The sequence below is a fragment of the Rhinolophus sinicus genome, linkage group LG11, assembly GCF_036562045.2.
Source record: "Rhinolophus sinicus isolate RSC01 linkage group LG11, ASM3656204v1, whole genome shotgun sequence".
Taxonomy (NCBI): Eukaryota; Metazoa; Chordata; class Mammalia; order Chiroptera; family Rhinolophidae; genus Rhinolophus; species Rhinolophus sinicus.
Window position 1 is genome coordinate 5,413,412 of NC_133760.1, and position 16,019 is coordinate 5,429,430.

Below are 16,019 nucleotides of genomic sequence, written 5' to 3' on the forward strand. Positions count from 1 at the left end.
TGACTTCCAGGGTCACACGCTTCATCTACATCAGCAGAAAAGACTGGAAAGTGACAAGTGGGAGGTTTTAAAGGGTCAGGTATGGGCATGGCGTGCATGTCACTTCTGCTCACATTTTATTGGCCAGAACTAGTTATGTGGCCATACCAAATTACAGGGGAGGCTGGGAAATTTAGCATGGCTGAATGCACAGGAAGTACAGAAAAGGATTTGGAGAAGAGCTATCCAGTCTCTGTCACACATTATTTCAGTGTGGGATTATAGAGAAGAAAACCTAGATGCAGATAGTGGAAGAGAATGCCCGAGATCACCAAAAGATTAAAATCTATTAAGCAAAGATGGAACTAAAATCCAAATAAGCCTTTTTTTATTAGATTTCTCATAATTGTTGTTTGAAAAGATAAAACTATTGATTTTTTAATTTTAATTTTCAGTAATATTTTTCAGTAGTTGACATACAATGTTATATTAGATCCAGGTGTACAATATAATGATTAGACATTTGTATACCTTATGACGTGATCACCCCAGTAAGTCTAGTACCTATCTGACACCATACATAGTTAGTACCCACCTGACACCATACTATATTATTGACTATATTCCCTATGCTGTACCTATTGGCTTTTATTGATTAATTTTGTACCTAGTAATATTAAATAATTATCTTATTGTTTACCTTAGTGTTCCAATTGATTCTCTGATTTCCAGGATATCAGTCATATTCAAAGAAGGATGAAAACTTGGATTTCTCTGATTCAATGATGTCTTTTCCTTCTTTTCTCTAACTATATTGCTGGTTCTTCCCAAAGTGGTAATTGTGGACATTTTGTTTTGTTTTTGACTTTAATAGAGGATATTTTGGTGTTTTACCATTAAGCCTAATTTGGGGTTTTGACTATATATATGTAATTAAAACCAAGGAGAGGCCAGTAACTCCTTAAAATTGTTGTCATTACTGTTCGATATGGGCCTTATTCTTTTTATTTTATTTTATTGGGTAATACTGGGGAATAGTGCGTTTCTCTGGGGCCCATCAGCTCTAAATCATTGTCCTCCAATCTAGTTGTGGAGGGCACAGTTCACTGGCCCATGTGGGAATCGAACTGGCAACCTTATTGTTCAGAGCTCGCGCTCTAACCAATTGAGGCATCCAGCAGCTCCTGGGCCTTATTCTTAATAAGTTCAAATAGAAATGGCTGATTACTGAATGTCTCAAAACCCTTGTCATGCATATGATTGTATTATTTTTATGTCAATAGGTGAATTACATAATCGCCTAATACTGACCGGTTCTTGCATTCCGGAACATACATCACCTAGCTCCTTCCATAGGGGTCTATTTCCTTTACCACACTGCCCTTTAAGAGGTGAGAGGTGAAACTGAGGCATACAGGAAGGTGGATGCCCAGGGAAATGGAGTAATTAAGTGACAGAGACTCAATTCATTCACCATCAATTTATTAGGTTGGTGCAAAAGTAATTGCGGTTTAAAAGGTTAAAAATAATTGCAAATACCGCAGTTACTTTTGCATCAACCTAATAGATGGGGTTCAACTTTTATGTGTCCTGCAGACTTCGGGTGTGGTAGGAGAAATTTGGATTAGATGGATTAAATAGACTGTGACATTGTCTCCAGTGGAGGGCAGTGAAAAGACTCTGGCTAAACTGGGGATATTCGCGGTGCCAATACAGCCAGACATTTCCCAAATACCGTATTTCCTCCAACCGCAAAGCAGCTGTGTATTAGAGCATTCTTTTCCTCGCCCCAGATTCTATTCCCAGACTCCATTTCCCCGCATTCCCAGTCCTCAGAGACCTTAGTCCTGGAGGAGCGCGAGCCGCAATGATTTCTGGAAAATGTAGTCAAGCTGCGAAGCCGCGTTTAAAGTACCAGAACCTACAGTTCTGACTGCGCAGGCTCATTCCGCGGCCCGCCGGAGGGAGGGAAGGCCTGGCCGCCCTACGCAACCCAAGTGGGCGCACAGGTGAGTCCCAACCTGGCAGACCCGAGCGGGAGCCGGTAGGTGAGGGCCGGGCCACGCAGGGAGGCGGGCGCTCAGGGGGCGGGCGCAAGTCGTGCCTGAGTTGGAAGGGGTAGGGCGCTGTGGGCGGTGCCCCGCCCCCTCCTGTCATTCGCGAGGCGGCCTCAAAGCCCCCCTGCCATCTGCGCGACTGGGACAATCTCGGCGCGCAGGAATTGGGCACCTGCTGTTTGCCAGGAGCCTGGCCGAGCGCGGGACCGCTGCGATTCCCTAGGAGGGAGAATGGACCTTTCCTCGCTTCGAATGTGAAGAAACAGACTTGGGGAGACTCCGCCACAATATTAATAAGTGGTTGACCTAGGATCACACCCAGGGATGTCTGACCCGAACACGCCAGCGTACTCTGCACAGTCACGCCTTCGGTCTGTATGCTCCTTATCCTGAGCGTCTCTTCTCTCTGATCTCCCCACCAGCACCTCAACCACGTTCTGCCTCCCTCTCTCTTTCTGGGTCTCTGCGCACTCCACGCCCCCAAGAGTCTCTGTGTTTTTGTGTTTTTTCTAAACACAAGGTCATTTTCTTCCAAAACCATAGCACCATGATCACATCAGGAAATTAACCTGGATACAATACTATTAGCTAATCTACAAGTCTCCTTCAAATTTTGCTCTTGTCCCAACAATGTCCTTAATGGCAGAAGAAAATCCGGTATCATGCCGTGCATTGGTCGTGAGGTCTCTTTAGTCTCTTCACCTGGAACAGTTCTTCAGTCTTTCTTTGACCTTCGTGATCTTGGCAATTATGAAGGTTACAGATCTTCTGTACTTCAGGAATGTCCCTCAGTTTGGATTTGCTCAGTGTTTCCTCATGGTTAGATTTAGGTTACACGCTTTTGGCAGGAATAACTTAGAAGTGATGTTATGTCCTTCTTATCAGATCAGGAGCCCATGATTTTGGTTTGCCCATCACTGCTCATGTCAACCTTGATCGCTTGGCTAAGGTGGTGTCTGCCAGGTTCCAACATCCTTAAATTACCCTCTTCTTTTTGTGATAAGTGACCTGTGGGGAGAGAGTTAAGACTCTGTTCTGTTTTTCCACCTCAAAATTCCACCAGCTAGTTTCAGCCTTTAGGTGTGTGTGTTCTTGCTTAGTTGGGTATATGTGCTGGCTGTTTCCCTGGAAACACATGTGAGGTTCTGAGTTTCGTTATTTCTGGACTGTATTAGTTTCCCATTGCTGCTGTAACAAGTTACCACAAACTCAGTGGCTTCAAACAACGTAAATATATTCTCTTACAGTTCAGAAGGTCAAAAGTCTGACATGGGTTTCACTGGGCTAAAGTCAAGCTGTCAGCAGAGCCTGCTCCCTCCAAGAAGTTCCAGGGGAGAGATTCCGTTTCCTTGCCTTTTCCACCTTCTGGAAGCCACTTAGATTCCTTAGGTGTGACCTCCCTCCAGCTTCAAAGCCAGGGCCCACCCAGATAATCCAGGATAATCTTCCCACCTAAAGATGCTTAACTTAATCACATCACAGTTCATTCCAAAGATATCTTTTGGGTCTACTATTCAGCCCTTCACCTGGTCTGTGCCCAGGCCTGTCTCCTCCACAGGCAGTGGGTGGAGCTACAACTCACTCATCTCAATCTTCAGGTGGCAAAATGGATCCTGTCACGCACATGAGGCCCAGAGACTGTTTGATGAACGAATCATCTGACCACAGTCTGAATACCAACGTTTTTTTTTTTAAGTTTTTTTTTAAGGAGGGTGCAGCTCACAGTGGCCTGTGTGGGCATCAAACCAGCAACCTTGGTGTTATTGGCACTACGCTGTGTTAACCAACTGAGCTAACCGGCCACCCCAACACCATCGTCTCTTTGGCAGGGATACTGAAACTTTATTTCAGCAGATGGAACTGTTTTTTAAACAACATCTTTAGCAGGAACCCAGGATCCTTAAGCAGGATTTGTAAGACAGATAGAAGGAGCTCTGCAAAATGTGGTCCATCCGTATAGTGGGATGTTATTCAGCCGTGAAAAGGAATGAAGCATTGAGATGTGCTATAACATGGATGGACATTGAACGTGTTATGTGAAGTGAAAGAAGACAGACACAAAAGGCCACATATTGTATGATTCCATTTATATGAAATGTCCAGAGTAGGGAAATCCATTTAGACAGAAAGATGAGTGGTTATCAGGGGCTGACGTGGAGATTGGGTGGTGATTGGCTAACAGCACAGGGTTTCCTTTTAAAGTGATGATGGTAATGTTCTGGAACTAGATAGAGGTAACTGACAGTTGCCCAACATTGTGAATGTACCAAATGCCACTGAATTGTACATTTTAAAATGGTGAAAATGGTATGTTTTATGTTATATGTACTTTACCACAATAAGAACAATTATAAGAAAACAAAAGATGGGTTGTCTCTGCAGCCAGACCTCTGGGTTTGAATCCTGCTGTGAACCCTTGACATCCCTATGACTTCGAGCAAGGGCCTTGGCCTCTTGTGCCTTGATTTCCCCATCTGAGGATAACTGTAGTTCCTTCTCTGAGAGCTGTTGTGTGGGTGCAGTGAGCCGAACTCCCTGATTGCTAGTGGTTGTTGTTACAGAACAGAGACCTCAGGCAACCTGTCTTGAGCCTTTACTCCTGCTTCAGGGGCCCCTCTGTCACGAGGCTTCTTTGGGAAAGTGTCTGTCTGTCTCTCTGGGTCAGAAATGACCCCCGTTCTCTGCTCCAGTCTCCTCCAGCTCTGCAGATTCAGGTCTGGTCTTTTCTCCTGGAGATGCATGCCACGGAGCCAGCCATGGCCACCAGGACCCTAACCGCTAAGGACCAGGTGAGGCTGGGTTCCCCTCTGCCCCGAGATGACTTTGTGGACCCCAGAGGGCCATCCCCATCTCTGTCTGTGGCCTGAAGCTCTTCTGCCCCTCCCATTACTGGGAGAGAGGCTATAATGGGAGGAGCTCTGGGGCTGCCAGGTGCAAGTTGGGGGGGAGAGGTGGCAGGACGCTCTGAGCTGGAACATTGTGACATGGTCTGAAAATCAATTATCTAACACTTGGCAGCCTTTTGTTTAGCAGGTGAAATGGGCAGTGGCTTATTTTGTTTCACCCCTGAGCCTTATCCTTGGAGACAGGAATGGGGGTTGGGCTCAGAGTTGGTGCCTGGGATGGAGTGCAACTTAGGAATTCGTATGTGGCTCTTTCACTCAATGGCTTGATATATATATTTTAATGTTTCTTATGATTGCCACATAGAGATGTGTAGGGTAGGCACTGCACAGGATGCCTCATCTCAGTGGCATCTGAGGTATAAGATTTGCATCTTATACCTCCTACACTGGTGTTTTGTTTTTTTGTGTGTGTTTTTTTTAATTTTATTTACACTGGTGTTTTTATTATGGCAATTTTCACACAGATGGCAGTCAACTGTCATGTACTAAAATAATTGGTATATTATAACAATTTTCCAACAGATGGCAGTAAAGAGTCATGGGAAAGGGGGCCCGTGTTAGACTTTCTAACGAGGCGCCTGCAGGCTAGCGGTTGCCCTAGACTTTTCACATTCCTGTGGGCCCATTGATTCAATTGTCCTAAATCTGCCAAGTCAGAATGTTCCAGCCCAGCGAGCAAGTGGTAGGCTCTTGACCCATGACTTCTCCCACCCCAGAGTTCTGGAAGGACACGCCCCTCCACTGTGTCACATTGGCCCTTGCAGGAATCAGTGACCTTCAAGGATGTGGCCGTGGACTTCACTGTGGAGGAGTGGGGCTGGCTGGGGCCTGGCCAGAGGGAGCTGTATCGGGACGTGATGCTGGAGAACTACCAGAACCTTCTCTCACTGGGTAAGGGCCCACCCCTGCCTTCTCAGGAAGAGGCATGATGCCCCCTTCTTCCCTCCCACTGCTTAACGTGGGCGTGGGCGGTCACTGGGGTCATGTGATACCCTCAGCGGTACCTCCCAGCTGGCCTCTGTTCATCTCTTTCTCCACCGGCCTCTCTACAGTCCTACATCCCTGAGGGCCTCGAGTTTTCTGTCTGTCCCTCAGAATCTTCAGCCTGTGGCCCACCATCTGTTCATGCTTCCCTCTCCCCATGTGGTGACCTCAGGCTCCACGCTGGAATGCCTGTTCTGGAATCTGAGACTCCAGGTGCTCCCCTGTCAACAGGCTCCATCCTGGAGTCTTTTCCCCAGAGTACATAAATGCTGTTCCCCAAATGTACCTCCCGAGCCCCACGCTTGTCCACTCACCCCCCTCCCATACCCCCTTAAGACCCCTCACATTCACCACGCTCCACAATGACCTGCTCTCCCACTCCGGGTACCCATCTGGGTTGGCCCCACATCCCCCAGGCCCCAGACCAGACCCCCGGGCACCATCCTCTCCTTCTCCTTCCCCTTCCTGACAGTCCATCAGGTCCAGCCCTGTCCCCCCCACCCCCTGACTCACCGCATGTCCCCTCCTCTCTGTCTCACAGACCAGTTCTGCTCAGGCCTCACCCTCTGCCCCAGATCTCACTCCAGCCTCCTCTCTGCTCTGTCTTTCCTTCTCCCTACATCTCTCACTTCTCGTTTCCTTTTTCTGGCTCCTCTGTCTCTCCTTTTCCCTGTCAGCTATGGTGGTGCGAAGGCTCTGTCCTCAGCTCTCCTCACTCACATACTTTTGCAGGACAAACAATATATTCCCTGAGAGCCACCTTCCTGGGAAGGTCCTGGCCCCCATTTTCCTTATCCCCACTGAGCTCACCATGGCCCCCAGACCCATTCCTCCTCAGATTCACCCATCTCAGGGACAGTCCCCTACCCAGCCAGTCACCAGGCCAGTCCTGGGTGCTGCCTTTACCAGCTCCTTCATACCCTTATGTGACCTGGCCCCTGCCAGTGTCCTCCATTTCATCACCTTCCATTCTCTCCCTCCCTCGCTCTTCTCCGGTCAGAGGAAAGCATGTCTTTAAGGTGGGAGCTGTTAGCATGTTTGTCTACTCATCAGAACAATCAGCAGGGAGATGTGTTAGCTTCCTTTGGGCTACAGTAACAAATAAGCACAAACTTGGTGCCTTAAACCAGCAGAACTTTATTGTCTCACAGTTCTGGAAGCCAGAGTGCAAAATCAAGGTGTGGGCAGGTCCATGCTCCTTCTGAAGGCTCTAGGGGAGAATCTGTTCCTGCCTCTTCCAGCTTCTCGAGGCTCCTGGCAATCCTGGTGTTTCTTGTACCTGCGTCACCCCAACCTCTGCCTCCAACTTACACGGCCCTTCCCCCTCCATTATGTGTCTGTGTGTCTCTCCTCTTAAAAGGACACAAGTCGTTGGACTTAGGGCCCTCCCTAATCCAGTTGGACCTCGTCTTAACTAATTACACCTGCAAAGCCCCTATAAATTAGGTCACATTCTGAGGTTCCTGTGGACATAATTTTGGGAGGACACTGTTCACCATGCTACAGGAAAAGAGAAATTAGAAAGCAGGCATAAACAAATAAAAAGAAACAGATGAAATTAATTTTAGTAATGTATTTTGTTTCATCCCATCTATCCAAAATATGATCATTTCAGCACATGTTGAAATCATAATCGATATGAAAATTATTAATGAGATAATTTTTATTTTTCTCCATATGAGATATGCGGTATATTTTGCACTTAGCTTGAATAGCAGAGTCAGAGCCTTAAACAGTAACCTTGGGGCTCAGGCTCTCTCTGGAATGTAGTAGCACTCAATAAATGAATCTTGCATTGACCATTGAAGTGCCTCATCATTAGGCACCCAGTGTATGCACCTCTCCTGCAGACCCAGGGCCTGAGGCCTCCCTGTGACTATGGCACCCACGGCCAAGTCTGTCTTTCCCAGGGGCAGGGCTTCCTGGTTCTAAACCTGACGTGATCTCCCGTCTGGAGCGAGGTGAAGAGCCCAGGATGGAGAAGAGAGAAGCCCAGAGAGTTACCTGTCCAGGTGGGTGAGGATGTCCAGCAGGTGCGAGCTGTCTTGCTACCCCATCTGTCATGACCAGTGATGGTCATTCAAGAATGAGGCAGCATAATACACAGGACATCATCATGGGCTCTGGGTTCAAATCTCAGCCCCACTGCTTCCTGGCTCTGTGACCTCTGGGCAAGTCATTTAGATGCTCTGTGCCTCAATTTTCTCATCTGCAAAATGGAGTCAGTGATAGTACCTAGGTTTGGGAGGAAGAAATGAATTCACACAGAGTGTAACCCAGTGCCTGGTACACAGTCACCCCCTGCCCCCTGTCCGAATTGGCTACACTGGTTATCATTGTTATCATTTGTTAGGAATGCCTGTGTAAAGACCTAGAAGTGGGTCTTTTCGTATAGTAGGGATACGAAAAGTGTCCACCGTGCTGAATTTATTTTGAGGAGTAAATTAGTTAATAGAACAAGCCTGATACATACTAAGCATTTAATAAATGTCACCTATTGCAATAATAATAATTATTATTGTATTACAATTATTGTAATTACCTGATGTATTAGTTAGAACTCCTTTGCATATGAAGAATCAAAATAGCTTAAGCAAAATTAGATTTTTTTGACCCATATAAGTGGAAAGTGTTGCAGTCTGAGACTTTAGGCATAGATAGATCTAAAGCTGTAAATGTTGTTATTGGGTCTCACTTGTTCATTCTCTCTCTCCTTCAATTCTTCCCTCCATATGTTGATTCTGTCTGTTTCTAGCTTCAGTCTACAGGCCTTTCCACGTGGCAGTCAATATGGCTGCCCATAGTCTCAAACTTATGTTCTGCCTAGCAACACCATATAATAATTTCAAGGAAGACTCTGATTGGCTCTGTTTGGATCTTGAACCAATTACTATGGTCTGCAGGAGGGGGTATTCTGATTGGCCAGGCCTGGATCTCATGAGGTGCGGGGTGGAGGAAACTATGATAAACAGCTTCACCAAGACTACATGGAAAGGGGAGCAGTGGTTTTCCAAAGGCAGGGATGCTAAGGAGACATGGAGGATATGTCTAAAATGTCTGAGTACAAGCCTGCCTCTCCCTCTTCTCTGAGGGCAAGGGTCAGATGTCCTGTTGAGCATAGTCACCCACCCCAGTACTGTGGTTGGTACATAACAATTAAGCAATTAATGGGTGTCCCTGAACAGATCTACTAGCATCAAAAAAAATCAATTCCCTTCAACAAATCCCAAATGGTTTTGTTTCCTGCTCATCATCTGCAAATGGCAAGATTATGCTTTTAAACTCATAAAAATTTAATATTTATTGATATCTGTTGATCAAATAAAAGTTGTATGTGCTCATCATAGAAACTTTGAAAATCTAAATAAGAATAAAACAAGAAATGAAAATCTCAAAATCCTACTTATCTTTCAAAAAAAAATTCACATTTAATATTTTCCCCCTTTTTCTACCTCCACCCCACTCCGGTTCAAGCCGTTGTTGTTCAGTCTATTTGTGTGCTGGTGTTATGAGCCTTACGCTTGCTCCCCCCAGCTGAGGCATTTGGTGGCCGCTCACAGCAGTTCACAGCAGCCCATGGCCGCTCCTCGGAGCACAGGGTAGCCCATGGCAGCACGCAACAGCCCACGGCTGCTCACGGCTCCCAAGTTCGAGGGAGAGCCGTTGTTCACAATCTTAGCTGTAGAGGGCGCAGCTCACTGACCCATGTGGGAATCGAACCGGTGACCTCAGTGTTAGGAGCATAGTGCTCCAACTACCTGAGCCACCGGGCTGGCCCCACATTTAATATTTTAATGTGGTTCCTTCAAGTATTTTTACCCCAATATATCTACTGTATTTTTAATTACAAAAGTACATAACAACAACATTGATGAACCTTGAAGACATTATGCTAAGTGAAATAAGCCAGATATAAAAAGAACAAATATTATATGATTTCACTTACATGAAGTACCTAAAGTAGGAAAATTCATAGAGACAAAGTAGCATGGTGGTTGCCAGGGGCTGGGGGAAGAGAAATGGGGAGTTAGTGTTTAATGGGTAGAGTTTCAGTTTGGGAAAATGAAAAAGTCTTGGAGATGGATAGTGGTGATAGTTGCAAAGTGTGAACATACTTATGCAACTGAACTGTACACTTAAAATGGTTTAAATGGTACATTTTATGTTATGAGTATTTTACCACAATAAAAAATAAACAATAGGGGCGGCTGGTTAGCTCAATTGGTTAGAGTGCGGTGCTCTTAACAGCAAGGTTGCTGGTTTGATCCCCACATGGGCCACTGTGAGCTGCGCCCTCCACAACTAGATTGAAACAACTACTTGACTTGGAGCTGATGGGTCCTGGAAAAACACACTTAAAATAAATAAAAAATTTAAAAATTAATAAACAATAAATTAAAAACCCTCCATCCCACCACACATATACACATACATGTTCACACGTATGAATATATAGAAAATCTCTAGAAGGATTCACCAATTACAGTGTAGAAGCAAAGGAAGGAAGAATATTTACTTTTCACTGTGATCACCTAGCAAAAAAATTACTGTTCAATATTTAAAATAAATAAAACATTTCAAATATGTAATGTAGACCGTGAAATTCCCTTATAAATTCACTTATCATACAATTCATTTGCCAACATTGGATATTTTTAAATTTTCAATATAAAAAGTGTCTAATGGCTCTGAGTAATTTGATTTTTGGACTATTACTGATGTTGAGCATCTTTTTACATATTTATCAGCCACTTGTTTTTCTTCTGCAAAATGTCTATTCAAATTCTTGCTTCACTCTTTTATTAGATGTTTTTTCTTTTTCTTATTGATTTGTAAAAATGTATTATATATTATGGCTAATAAACCACTGTGCACATAAACTGTTTTGTAACTCAGTTCTTTTTGTTTTTAAAATATATGGAGACCATCCTTCTGTGTCACATGAATCTATCTACCTTATATGCCTTTTGAAATAGAAACATAAATTTTGAAATTTTTCTTTTTAATTTTACAATGCCTAAATGTTCAAAATAATCACCTTCCTTTGTCCTGGAACAGATGATATTCATATTTTCCATTTCTTCTAGAGTTGGAGACAAGCTCAGCAACTACTCAGGAGACACTGCCAAAAATGGTTATTTCTGAAGAGACAGCTTCCCCAATGGGAAAGATGGAGGGGATTTTAAGGGCAGTGCTTGGAGATACCAAGATGGGGGAATTGCAGACGTGTGGCCATCCATTGGAGGAACTGGGAAAGCAGGAGAGACATTTGAGGTGTTTTTTTGCTTCTCCTAAGGAAAACAGCTGCGGGGAGAGAGGCCTTGGCTGTAATGAGCTTGGAAAAAGCTTCAGGCGGCCCTCAGCCTTCATCAGGAAGCACAGAGTACCTGGGGGAGAGAGGCCTCGGAAGTGGAATGGGCCAAGAAAGAGCTTGAAACGCCAAAGGACTTCCGTAGAAAACAAACCATTTAACTGCATGGAATGTGGGAAAGCTTTTATTTACCATTCGGACTATATCCTGCACCAGAGAATTCACACTGGAGAGAAACCCTACAAGTGTAAGGATTGCGGGAAGGCATTCAGCAACAGCTCGTATTTCATTCAGCACCACATCATTCACACAGGAGAGAAGCCCTATGCATGCAATGAATGTGGCAAGACCTTTACTCAGAGCTCATCGCTGACCGAGCATCAGAGGATCCACACTGGAGAGAAACCATACCAATGCAAGGAATGTGGGAAGGCCTTCACCCAGAGCTCCTCCCTCATTAAACACCAGCGATGCCATACTGGGGAGAAACCCTATAAATGCAACCAGTGTGGGAAGTTTTATTCACAGGTGTCCCACCTTACCCGGCACCAAAAAATCCACACAGGGGAGAAACCCTACAAATGCAGTGAGTGTGGTAAAGCTTTCTGTCACACTTCCTCCCTGACCCAGCACCAGACAATCCACACTGGAGAGAAACCGTACAAATGTAACGAGTGTGGGAAAACTTTCAGCCACAGCTCATCCCTGACCCAGCATCAGCGGGTGCACACAGGAGAAAAACCCTACGAGTGCTCTGCATGTGGCAAGGCCTTCAGCCACAGTTCTTCCCTGACTCAGCATCAGAGAATTCATACTGGAGAGAAGCCCTATGAGTGTAACGAGTGCGGGAAGGCTTATACTCAGATTTCCCACCTCATGAGGCACCAGAGCATTCACATGGGGGAAAAGCCCTATATATGTAATGAGTGTGGCAAGGCTTTCAGTCACACCTCATCCTTTACGCAACACCAAACGATTCACACCGGCGAGAAGCCCTACAAATGTAATGAATGTGGGAAAACCTTCAGCCAGAACTCTTCCCTGACACGCCACCAGAGGATTCACACTGGGGAGAAGCCCTATGAGTGTAACGTTTGCAGGAAGGCCTATACCCAGATTTCCCACCTCATTCAACACCAGAGGATTCACACTGGAGAGAAACCTTATGAGTGCAGTGAGTGTGGGAAAGCTTTTAGCCGGAGCACCCACCTTATCGAACATCAGAAAATCCACACAGGCGAGAAGCCCTATAAGTGTAAGGAGTGTGGGAAAACATTCAGTCATAACTCATCCCTCACTCAGCATCGGAGGATTCACACTGGTGAGAAACCCTACGCCTGTAAGGAATGCGGAAAAGCCTTCAACCAGAGCATCCACCTTATTCAGCATCAGAGAATTCATACTGGAGAGAAGCCCTACAAATGTAACAAGTGTGGAAAAACCTATACCCAGATCTCACACCTCATTCAACACCAGAAAGTTCACACAGGGGGCAGACACTATGCATATAAAGAATGCGGAGAGGATTTCAGCTGGAGTTCACACCTGACTCAACACCAGAGACTTCACACCATACACAACACCTACGTCTGTGATGATTTTGAGAAAGCCTTTGCTTGGAACACACAGCTTGCTGATCATCAGAGAACTCATGCTGACTAGAAAGTCTGAGAATGTGACGCATTGGTGGTTCTGCTACTGGGTTTGGTTCAGCCGTTCCTAGAAGGAGGATGGTACAGTTTATATCACCAGCTGGGACAGCTTCTGATCATTTTAGTAGCTTTTCCCTAAAACCTCAACTTCCCCCCTATTTTTCAACCCTACAGTGTCCCCAGGTGGTGATCTAAATGGGATGCAACTATATCTGGGATCTTTAATAAGATCTCTCTGAGCTTTATAAGTGTTTTGATTATTCTTTAATTTGGAGCCTGAAAATTCAAGAAAAAAGAAATAACCATAAAGATTAACGCTTTAGAGTAAAAGTCTCAAATACATGTAGCTGAACATAAGTGCTAGATGATTTTAGTTTCCTTTTAAAACTTTAAGATACAAATTTCACCTAAAAATCTGCAAGTTGGCTTAAACACTGAATACGTTTCACATGTTTACAGCTATTTTTTATGTCCTATTTTTTCTATTTTCCATTTCTAGGATATATGCTTTACAAAGCAATTGCCCTATTAAGCACTATTTTTTATTTTTGCCCAAAGGGAAGTTTTTCTTTCCTCATATTTTTTAAACATAGTATTTTGCTAATATAAAAATAATATACATACTTTTATAACAGCAAAATTTTTAAGTAAAATCACATGCTTATTGTAAAGGATAATTTGGAAAGTGTAAAGAATTATGAACTAAAATATCAGTTCCCCATAATCCCAGAGCCCAGAGACACCCACTAATCATTTTTGGATGTATTTTTTTTTTTGGTTTTGTTTTACTCTGCATTCCATATCTATATTTTTAAACTTTGAAAAATCTGGATCAAAAACAAAAGCCATATACCCACCTACAACTTGGCCACCCTCAGAAATCATGTTGTTATGATTTTTTTCTTATTTCCTTCCAAATATCATTTTAAAATAAATGTTATTTTATTTAACTGTAATCAGAGTGTAGTAACAATTTTGACTTCCCTGTTTTGTCCTCATTTTACCATGAACTTTGTCCTTTTTCACCACCTACACTTTGTACTCATCATTATTAGGGCTAATAATATTTCATTGATCGGTGTAGAATAATTTACAAATCCATTGCCCCATTTTGGCTTTGTTCTAAGTCCCTGATTGACACAGGTTGTTCACCAATTTTCTCAATTATGAGTAATGTTGTAATGAGCATTTCCACACTTCCTCTGGCCTTTTGGGTGGATTATTACTCTAAGTAAATTCCCAGAGGGGAAATAACAGAATTGAGTCTCTAACCATTTTCCTGATTCCTGAAACATGTTTCAGATTGCTTTCCAAAGAGGCTGAACCTAATCCACCTGGCACAAGGAGGTGTGTGGATCACAGTTTTACTACATTTTTACCAGCACTGAACATCAATCATGAAATTTTTTCCCCATGTCAAACATAAAATGGCTAGTGCTTTCAGTAACTTACTGTGTGCCAAGTTCTGTTCTAAGCCCTTAGTATGTATGAACACCTTTCATTCTTCCATCACCCCTACATGTTCAGGGCTATATTGTCCCATTTCACAGATGAGGACACTGAGGCACAGAGAGATTAAAGTGGCCAAAGTCTCACAACTGACGTCATGGTATTTGGATTCAAGCCCAAGTAATGAGGCTCCAGAAGCTATGCTCTGAACTTCTATAAGGTTTATCCATGTTGCACATATAACATTTCCTTCTTAAAATAATGTTTATTATCATAAAAACCAGTACATACTTCTTATAGAAAATTTAGAAGACCCAAGAAATCCAGAAGATTTCATCCAAAGTTCAATGCTACCCAGAGATAAGTTAACATTTCAATACACTTTTACTATGTTTAAAACTTAATATATAATATATATACTTTAATAAATCTGGAGCACACTGAATATACAGTTGAGTGTACTTCTATGTTTACTTAACTTTTATATCATGAGAACTTATTAAATATCATGATTTACCCATATAATTAAATAGCTACATCATTAAGTAACCTCTAACAACTAGATGTTTTTGGGGCTTTGTATAGTTTATGTTTATTCAACCAATGTATTAGCCAGTCTCTTGTTGGACATTTTGGTTTTCAGTGGTTTTTTTTTTAAAGATTTTGTTGGGGGGAAGGGTAACAGGACTTTACAGGGTGTCATTCAGCTTCAAGTTGTCCTTTCAGTCTTAGATGTGGAGGGCACAGCTCAGCTCCAGGTCCAGTTGCCATTGCTAGTTGCAGGGGCCGCAGCCCACCATCCCTTGCGGGACTCTAGGAATTGAACTGGCAACCTTGTGGTTGAGAGCCCGCACTCCAACCAACAACTGAGCCATCCAGGAGGCAGCTCAGCTCAAGGTGCCATGTTTAATCTTAGTTGCAGGGGGCAGAGCCCACCATCCCTTGCGGGACTCGAGGAATTGAACTGGCAACCTTGTGGTTGAGAGCCCACTGGCCCATGTGGGAATCAAACTGGCAGCCTTCGGAGATAGGAGCATGGAGCTCTAACCGCCTGAGCCACCGGGCTGGCCCTGGTTTTCAGTTTTTGACTTTTATAAATGTCCCTTCTACTGAAGTCTTAGGCTGAGCACCTGACCAGTTCCCAAGTGAAATCCTGGCAGGGAGGTCATGGTGTCCAAGGGAGAAAGTTTTGGGGCAGCCGGTTTGCACAGTGGTTAGAACACAGTGCTCATAACACCAAGGTCTCTGATTTGATTCCCACGTGGGCCAGTGAGCTGTGCCCTCCACAACTAGATTGAAAATGAGTTGACATGGAGCTGATGTGTCCTGGAAAAACACACTGTTCCCCAATATTCCCCAAAGTTTCAATGTCCCCACACACATGGCCAGAGGCTTTCCAGAAGTACTGTATCACTGGCAATCTGACTGGCAATGGATGGAACTGTGTTTCACCAACATCATCTGTGGATAACTATTACGGTGTTTAAGTCTTTACTCAAGAACAGTATTTCTCCGAATTTTCTGTGACTTCTTTCAATTGTTGTAGAAATACTTGTTTATTGTGAATAATTCAGACAATACAAAAATGAAGAAAGCTATGGCTCTCTATAAATCTTCATTCCAAAGATTCTAGACTTTTTTCTGTGAATATGAATCTCTGGTTTTTTAATTAAACTGGATC

The 16,019-nt window shown here is 43.9% G+C and overlaps 1 protein-coding gene across 7 annotated transcripts; it reads left to right on the top strand.

Moving 5' to 3' along the window:
* Positions 1 to 1,895: 1,895 nt before the first annotated feature.
* LOC109452588 (uncharacterized) lies at positions 1,896 to 13,845 on the top strand. 7 transcript variants are annotated; one of them, XM_019741644.2, is made up of 6 exons: positions 1,896 to 1,988; positions 2,198 to 2,407; positions 4,727 to 4,825; positions 5,659 to 5,833; positions 7,837 to 7,938; positions 11,014 to 13,845. In XM_019741644.2, the coding sequence occupies exons 3-6, from the start codon at positions 4,772 to 4,774 to the stop codon at positions 12,897 to 12,899; spliced, it is 2,217 nt and encodes a 738-aa protein (XP_019597203.2). In that variant the 5' UTR covers positions 1,896 to 1,988; positions 2,198 to 2,407; positions 4,727 to 4,771; the 3' UTR covers positions 12,900 to 13,845. The 7 variants fall into 7 exon arrangements, with proteins under 7 accessions (XP_019597203.2, XP_019597204.2, XP_074171604.1 ...); XM_019741643.2 differs by having other exon boundaries at positions 1,921 to 1,988; positions 2,223 to 2,407; XM_019741646.2 differs by having other exon boundaries at positions 1,921 to 1,988; positions 2,223 to 2,407; positions 5,707 to 5,833.
* The last annotated feature ends 2,174 nt before the right edge of the window (positions 13,846 to 16,019 follow it).